The sequence below is a fragment of the Lates calcarifer genome, linkage group LG5, assembly GCF_001640805.2.
Source record: "Lates calcarifer isolate ASB-BC8 linkage group LG5, TLL_Latcal_v3, whole genome shotgun sequence".
NCBI classification, from domain to species: domain Eukaryota; kingdom Metazoa; phylum Chordata; class Actinopteri; family Centropomidae; genus Lates; species Lates calcarifer.
This window is the reverse complement of record NC_066837.1, coordinates 12,009,760-12,018,705: the sequence shown is the minus strand read 5'-3', so window position 1 is coordinate 12,018,705 and position 8,946 is coordinate 12,009,760. Positions and strand designations below refer to the sequence as shown.

At 45.9% G+C, this 8,946-nt stretch overlaps 1 protein-coding gene across 7 annotated transcripts in view; it reads right to left on the bottom strand.

Annotated features, from left to right (window-relative positions):
- Positions 1-679: 679 nt before the first annotated feature.
- The window catches only part of lef1 (lymphoid enhancer-binding factor 1), a 41,713-nt gene continuing 33,446 nt past the window's right edge, over positions 680-8,946 (bottom strand). For all 7 annotated transcript variants that reach the window (XM_051070585.1, XM_051070587.1, XM_018684154.2 and 4 more), the window contains one exon: positions 680-1,395. In XM_051070585.1, the coding sequence (XP_050926542.1) occupies positions 1,316-1,395 (80 nt within the window). In that variant the 3' untranslated portion in view covers positions 680-1,315. The remainder of the gene's footprint in view (positions 1,396-8,946) is intronic.

Genomic DNA, 8,946 nt, shown 5'->3' with positions numbered 1-8,946 from the left:
CCAGAATATGATAATAAAAAAAGGAATTCATCAAGTAATACTAAAATAGAGCATTAAAATCAAAATGTTACAGAGATGCTTGCATGGAATAAACAACATGGCTAAAGACCACACTATTAGCTACCAGAGAGAAAAGACAAAGGTCCATTGCAATAAAAGAAAGACTGCCAAGTGCTGGGGTAAATATATATATCTGCTTCATTTGTCATGTTTTAGAACAATAAAATATAGGCCTCTGAGCTATCACTCTCGCCTTTGTCCTAATGTTGCCTGCAAAAATACCAAGAAAATTGACATATCCTGACAGTTTTAAAAAGTACACATACTGAGCATTATTTTACATCTGAGCAAGACTCGAGGTCACTATTTGTTACAAATAGTTATCAAAAGAAGCCTTAAGTTTCAATTTTCTGCAAGACGCTTCAACAAGAAAAATGGCTTTCCTGTGTCCAAAGCTTATTTTCATATATACCACTATATAAAAAAACAATATTAAAAAAAAAAAAAACAAATCACTAAAATATACACCGAGAAATTGAAACAAGGGTTCAAGATACAAAAAAGCATTCAAAATAAAATTCAGTCTAAAATGAAAAGCAAATCAAATTGTTGATCCTTTTTTGCACCAACTGGTCAGCAACAAACTAAAATGGCTTGAGGACGTTCTTAGACAATGAGATCCCTCCATCTTCCTTAGTGCAGTCTAAAAAGAGGTGTTTGGTCAGTTGGGCGAAACCCCAAATGGTCTCAAAAAATCCAGTGAGAGAGCGAGAGAGAAGAAGAAGAAGAAGAAGGGGTGGAGGGTTTGAGGGAGTGAATGTCGGCCTAATAAACTATACAAAGGAACAGAGGTGACAAATAACTTACAATAACTTAGAGACAGGTGTTGGGAGTGTTTGGGCGGTGCAGGGAGGAGTCTGTGCGCACATCAAAATTGCTGCTGTTTTTCAGTGCAGTGCCTCAGATTGCAGTAAAGCTGATTTGTTAAAGGAAACTGACAAAAACACAGACGTCAAATTGATGTTTTCTGGGGGTTTTCGGTGCGAGGACGTGGTGTGGTGACGGTGCTCCTACTAATCATGATTGTCTTCAGTTCAGTGTCTCTACAGCAGGCGCCTTCAGGAAGGAGTAGAGTCAAACAGTGAAGTGTTTTTGGTGGTGGTGGCGGCATGTGACTGTATTGAAGAGAAAGGGAGTAGGGTTAGATGTGGTAGGACAGGGGTGAGGGATGTGAGGTGTTGGGGTGGGGTGGGGGTGGGGGGGTCCTCTGAGAACTGGAGGCTTCAGTTTGGAGATTTAAGGGTCTTCATGGAATCTAACAGGCCTCCATCTCTAGCAGAGGGCCCGTAGCTGCTGCCTTCGCTTTGCATGTGGAGAAATTGTTCCGTTTTCCTCCTGAAGAGAAGAAAAAAACAAAAGATGGGAACAAAAAGAAAAGACAGATCACTCAGCTGCACAAACTATGAAGTAACTGCATCTGTACACATGAAGGAAAATTTGCTAATTTTCCCTCATCAGTGACGGGAAACACATCAACAACCCACACTAAAAACACAGGGTCACATTCACGTCACATTAACCAGAACCAGACACATCAAGATGACTCAGAATGACTCAAAAGTGTCTCACCATGCAAGTATTCCTCCCCACTTCAGGGAGGGACAAATTACAATCATTACCATCTCCATAATCAATCATTAGTTATTCTGCTCTGAGAGTTCCAGCTGATTGAATGAAAGCTGCAGTGTTGAGCCGAGCGATGGAACTACAGAGGGGTTACAGGTCAGTGACAGGATGTGGGCCGGTCTGGCTTTGATCTAGTCTAACATGGGGGTTGCCGTGACCCAGCTGGCAATGCTACGCTCTTCTTTGCCCTCCCCTGACTGACTCACTCCTCCTCTCACTCTCTCAAGGCGAGCACCCAATTGTGTAGCTTCTGGTTGACATTTAGGCCGCCGCTGCAGGTGGGCAATGAGAAAACAAGATGAGGAAATACTCTTGGCGCAAGAGGATCACCGCACCGACTCAGCTGGTTAAAACTGGCAGGGTTCGTGGGACTATAGTAGGTAATTATCTGAACCAATGAGGTTCAGGTGCAGGTTGACGCCGCGGTGTAAAAATGTTACCTGACTGCTCAATCCACTTCACAGGACTCTCTAAAAATTGGCCCCTTTCCCCCCTGACAGGGAAATTGTTTGTCGAGCTGCTGCTGTTCTTTTCCCTCTCGTGATCCGGGCCTGAGCTAACATAACAGAGTTAGCTTCAGTTATTGACAAGCCAAGGAGAGTTATTTTAGACCGGAGCAGCATCAAATAGAATCTGTGATCAAAGTGGAGAGGCAGAGACAGAGGTGGATGGATGCCTCCTGCGACTAAAAAGATGGATGTTTTGTGAAGACGAAAAAAGGAAAAGAAACGGTATTAAGTTTGCCTCTCCCTTGTGGCAAAGCCAAGAGTGTGTTTTTGTAGGAGAGAAGTCAGCTGAGCCCTGCTGCTCGCTGCATCTTAACACTCTCTCTCTCTCTCTCTCTCACACACACACACACACACACACACACACACACACACACACACACACACACACCATCCTGCAGACTGCTTTACCACATGTGGATAAAAGGGAACAGGACAGAGGCCACCTTTCCCGAGGAGAGCTGACCCCGAGCCGCACAGAGCAGAAACTGAAAGGAACACAGCGCTCCGAGAGAAAGAGAGAGCCCCTGTCGCTTTTATTTACCTCCGCCGCCCTCCCTCTTTTCATCCCAGGATCTCAAAGCCGGGCCCGCACGCCCGGTACTGCACCCTGTTTCCTGGGGAGCATTTTTCCTTCCCCCACCACAGACATGAAAAGCTCTGGCCTTCCTGCCTGGGGAAGAGGCCTGAGGGGCTGCGGGCGAGAAGTGTGTGGGGAAGTGTGTGTGTGTGTGCAGTGTGTGTTTCACTAAAAAGGCTTGGTGGTAACAGCAGGGATGTGTGCTTGCGTGGTGGTTGGTTGTAGGGGGCAGCAGGCCAGAGCTTCACAGGATCCAGCCGACACAAACACTGGGATTCAGGAGCAACTTGACCCCCCCCCCCCCCCCTCCATCTCCTCCTCCTCCCTCTACATTAGTGCTCAGGAATGCCGGCTGGAGTTTTTTTTTTTTCCTTTTTTGCAGGAAATGAAACGCTCCTCTGTTCAGACGGCTAGTGAAGGTCTAGCCCCCCCCTTCTCTCTCTCTCTCTCTCTCTCTCTCTCCCAATTCCTTTCCCTCTACGGGATGGAGGGAGGGAGGGAGGGAGAGGGGTAAGGAGCCGGACAAGCTCTCGCCCAGCTTTTGAAGTGTGGGAGGTTAAGATAACTGGCACAGCCTCGCGTCTCAATCGCCGCTTTCACCTCCCAGGCCGAATCAAAGCGCCCGCAGCTGGGGCCCGCCCGCCTTATAGCCCCTTTAACCTCCAAACCCACCCACCCACCCACCTCCTCAGCTCCTTCCCTCCCTCCCTCCCTCCCTCCCTACACAGAGCTCTGGGGTTTCTTTTGGTGCCATTAAAAAGGAAAACACCGCCGACAAATTACTCTAAAAATAAGCCAAGCGCAGAGAGGTGTCTCCAGCTCAGGGTGAAGTGCAGACTTTACCATGGCAGAGAGAAGATGGGAGATTTGGGAGGAGAGAGGAGAAGGAGAGACTGATGGGAGATAGAGAGAGGAAAGTCAAGAAAGATCAGTTTTGAAGGATGATTCCTCTTTACTACAACTAGGGTTTTATTTTAATAGTAGCTGATCATTTTATGTTATTGTTATGACAAGATTGTTCTCACCAAGGTAATTAAGAAGTGGGAATATGATGGCACTGCTAAAAAGAGTTTACATACAACCTACCTATCACACTGTACATATATCTTAGCCCACTGGACTTCTTTTGAGCAATCTCACCCTGTTATCAGATCTCATCTGAGTTGTAATAAACCAGAATTATTCTTTAACTGTCAGGTAATAGGCAGGGCACAAAAATATTCTCACAAACTAAATATTGTGTCAGGGCTGCAAATTACTAGATTTGCTTTATTAATTCAGTCCAATTATTTTCTGGATTAACTGTTTGACTGTTTAGTCTGAAGATGGTCACACAAAAAAAAAATTACAGTGTGTATCACAATAAAAAACTCAGAGCCCAAAGTAAGAAAGGGTCTTTTGTTTGACCAACAGGAGAAAAGCAGTTGAAACCATTGACTGTTTGACATTTTTTTCTTGTAAATGACCCAAACAACAAATGAACTGCCAAAATGTCTGACCGCCGACCAGTCAAACAGTGAAGTTTAATCTGCACAAGTAAAAAGAACCAAAACTGGTTAATGTAACAGAATCAGAACCAACTAAATCAACCAAACCAGCCTAATTTAATGAAACCAGTACCCCTTTTTATTTCTACCTGAGATCCAACAAAGTGCCAGCTCTTTGTTACATCATCCACTGAGGTCAAACTAACAGACCACGAAACTCTGATAAGGAAATATCCACACATTCAGATTAGAGTCTGCTTGTGGTGACGAGTCTTGGCAGTAACCTTGGCCTGGATCACAGAGCTGGCTTTGGTGACACCTCCTCCTGCTCTCTATAAAACTGTGGCAGCGCCTCTCTTAAAGACACGAGGGAAAAATAAAAGAGGTAGGACAATAAAAAAAAGCACCTGGAAGAGAAGGCGATGTCTCAAACAGAATACTCTGCACTGTCAGCACTTTCTCCGGCTCTGAGACATCAAACATAAAAGAAATCGGCGCTTTAAAAAAAGCTTTGAAATTTTTAACCTCCAATCAAAAGTGGGGGGGGGGGGGGGGGTCTTTTCCACAGGGGCTATCAGAAACTAACAAGGAGGGGCTGAAACTAAAAGGCTGAAGAGAAAGAGGAGGAAAGACTGTGTTAAATATTGGAGGGTAAGGAAAGGGTGGGGACTGGTTGTGGTCAAAAGGGGAAAGGGGAGGGGGAGTCACCAAAACCCCAAACCTCAGGCATGTGTGGGTGAGACTAAGGGAGCACAGGAGGGTGGGGGTGGGGGGTGGTAGTGGGAGGCGTTGCCCACATCTGAGGCAGCATCGCTGGGGGCCCGGGCAGCTGAAGTCTGGCCGTGTGCCCCCGCACAGCTCAGACTGAGCCGCTGCAGGCTGGGGGATGTCGGGAGGGAGGGAGGGAGAGGGGAGGAGGGGAGGGTTGCGGCACATTCAAAGAGCCTGCACAATGACTGCTCCCTCTGCTGTGGTCTCTCTTCAAAGGCCTCCACCGCCACTCATATTCACCGTCAGGACAGAGGAGAGGAGCAGGAAGAGGAGGAGCGAGGAGAGAGGGGAGTAAAGAAGCAGAAAATTAGTGAAAGATGGGGAAAAAAATGGGCTGGGATTGAGGTTTTACCGCCTTTTAACAATGGCCAGACTGACTACAGAAAAATAAAAATAAACGCAGCTTCCTTCAGCCCCACTGTTCTCTTTCCTGCCTGTGCCCCCACGTTACCTGGGGGCCTTTCATTCAGAGATAAGCATCTCACGAGGGGAGAGCGTTTTTATAAGGCCACATATCTCCGCCTGCCTCCTCTGGAGAGGGCTGCAGTGCCTGGAGGAGCCACAGGGGTGAGGGCTGAAGGGGAGGCAGAGGGGGGTACAGACAAGAGAAAGAAAGGGAGGAAGCGAAGAAGACATTACAAAAAAAGCAGAGAGACTGGACCCTCATACTGTTACTGCAGCTGGCCAAACCACAACACAATAGGCCCATGACTCAATCAAAACAGAATTCAGGCCCCAGTCTAAACAATGGCAGCACTTTAGCTGCATTCTCTCACATGTAAACACAGACCTTTAAGAGGGTTATACCCTTGTCCTCGTGTCATTTTTTCTCTCAAGTGTCAAATAAGGTTGCCAGGCCAGAGTAAGACAACTCGTCAGTGTAAAAGATTTGTACTTCTAAGCTCCAACCACACATGCAGACTTAAATTACATGGAGTTTGACACACTGCCACCCTCTGGAAGTCTGTATACTAAGTGCTGAGAGGGTTATTTTTCCTCACAGAGTAGGCTTTGTGGAGGTCAGAGGAGTGGGAGAACGGGAGGACTGTGGGGGTGAACATTTCCGATTCTACATCCTCCACACAGTAACATTAGCTGGGGTGTCGGCCTGATTTAAGACAAATCTCTCTCCTCCACCTCCCACCCCATAACTAGTTTTTTTCTCTTCTTTCTTTTTTTTTGTACAGTTTTAAAAACATCCTCTCATCTCCTGCATGCTGCTCAGAGCGAGACCCAGAGTCAGTTTTTGCGATCCGGATTCCCTCCCCAATTATCCCAGGTCACTAATAAGGCGGGGTGTGGAGGCACTGGGCTGTGCCGCTGTGGCCTGGAGGCTCGGTGCCAAATTGAAACGACTCGGGAAATGGAGGCAGACGCTGAATCTTGCCTAATTGCAGCTGGAGTGTGTAGCTGGCTGCTCAGATGTGTGTGAAAGAGAGAGAAATGTGCAGAGAGTGATGAGGATCTGAGAGAGAGAGAGGATGAGAGGCGGCAAATAAAGAGAGAGAAAAGGGGAAGAAATGAAGGATGCAGACTGAAGGATGAGTGGCAGTTGAGTGAGATTGGGTAAATTCAAAACTCTTGAGAATGAGGGATTTTCTTCTGGCCCTTTTTCTCGCTCTCCCTTTCCCTCTAACACACTCGCTCCCTCTCTTCTCCTCTCCTCTCCTCCCTCCCTCTCTCGCTCATCAAAGTCTTTTGACAGCTGACTTCTGGCTGCACACATCAGAGGGAGCAGAGCCGGGGCACGACGGAGGCAGAGAGAGGAGGGAGAGAGAGCAGCCACCAAAGCTCCTGCTTCAACAACACTTTCTTTCATGTTTCTGGACCAGGACGTGTGGTTAGAAATGACCACTGATGCACTAACCAGACTATAATAATCATTAAGAATCATTATTAAAAAGCCAAGATATCCTGGGTCACATGAGAACAACCTCTCTGGGTAAACTGACTTGTAAAGAACCCATTTTGCATGTCAACAAAAGAGCACCTTCATGAGAGTCTGACGATGACTCACATGCAGTTTTATGGCAGTTTGCAAGTGTTCGCAACTCCTCAGCCCTCACCGGCAAAATTAAAAAGCCACCTTTGTTAGGAGTGTCTCCCCCCTGTGAAAAAAATGTGCAGTGGTTGAAACGGAAGAAAGCCTCAGGGGCACGTATGTGTCTCGGCCAGATAACTATCTCACAGGCTGTGAATCAGCGGGCTTAGTCAGACAAAGGGCTAACAGTGCGAGAAGAAGCAAGAAAAGGAGAAACAAAATAAAGAAAGAACAGTGAGGAGAGGAGGAGTTAAAAAAAAAAAAGTTGGAAGTTGGTGTGAGGAGAGAGAGGGGCTGGGGCACGGAGCGACGAGGGGAAGAGACGGAAACCCTAATTTCACAATGTCAGAGTAATGACTTCTCAGAGTGCTGTTCCACTGTGGTGAGAACCAGCTGTGCGGCGGGCCCAGTGTTTGACATGCTAAAGATAACAAAGAGAACCGACATCGAGCCATAAAACACTGCTCCACGACTTCACTCCTGGTTTGCCTCACAGGCAGAAAAACTCAGCAGAGGCCATAAAATATGTTAATATGAAAATGTATTAAGTCAATTTTCCCTTCATAAAATCTACCTAGACTGAAGCATTTCATTTTGTTATGCTGAATATTCTTCATTATGACTGCGCAAGGGCTAAAAATAAAATCTAATGGAGCAAACGTTCACTGTGTTTGAACCTCTGCACTAAAAGGTGTTCAAATTTGTGTCTTCAGAATTAACTCATTAACAAATTTCCTTCCAGATTTTTCATGTGAGGGGAGAGACAGATGGGGTAGAGGCTGGGGCAGATGAAAAGAAACAGACAAACGAGTTCATTTAAAGATGTTTTTTGGCGTCTACACCAAGCTAACCTCAATCCAGCTCTTTGGGATCTGCATAAATTGAGGGCTTGGGGAGTTGTGGCAGTATCCTTGGTATTATGCATATTAGTTTAAGGCTGTCACTGAGAATCAGCAAGGGTGTCCATCCCGCTGCGGCTAGGCACTGCTAATTATTGGATCAGAGATAAAGTGCTTTTTAGCACTCGCTCTCTCTGTGCTTTGAAAACTGGCTGTGGCGAGAAAAAAAAGGGAAAGAAAAGAAAAGAAAAGCAGCCCAATTTTGGGTTCAGAGAGAGCCACTGGGTCAGGAATCGATCAAGTGGAAAACCTTTGTTTGGTTGGGGTGATTTTGACGTAAGACCAGATTTGTCACATCTGCCTGGCTTTTTCTGCTGCCGAAAGGGAGCGGAATAACAGGATGCTACCAGACTCGCTGGGAGGGAGAGGGAAGGAGATAGATGGAAAAGGAAAAAGATCCAGAGAGAGTAAGGAAGATTGAAAGAGGGAAAATAGACTTGCCTTTGCCACACATTGGGAAAGTTAATCCTTTCAACAAAAAAAAGAGACAGGTGACAGTTTGGAGAGGGTTTGATATGTCATATAAATCAATATATCTCAACATGTTCAAAAAAAAAGAAAAACGACTACAGGAGTGCCTTTGTTATGAAAGCATTATAGACGCCCTGAAACCCCAGATACCATGAAATCTTATTAAGGTATAGCATCTCATTAAGTTCCTGCCAAACAAGCTGCTGAGTCCTGCTCTGCCTCACAAAGATGCAGAGAGAGACAACACATGTAGTCCATATGGGGGCTGAGCTGACATCTTAGCCTCCACCAGCAGTAAAAAAAAATGTTCTGGGCTTGCAAAACTGTTTTCAGATGTTTTATTTAGAAAACACTGAGTGGATGAGCTGTCTGATTTATTAGTTCTCAAAAGCCCTTTTTTATTTGGACATTTTTTCTAACACATGATGGAGGAAAAATAAGCCATAAACCACTGACACAACATCTGACCTTTCATTCAACCGAACACAACATCACCGAATTGACC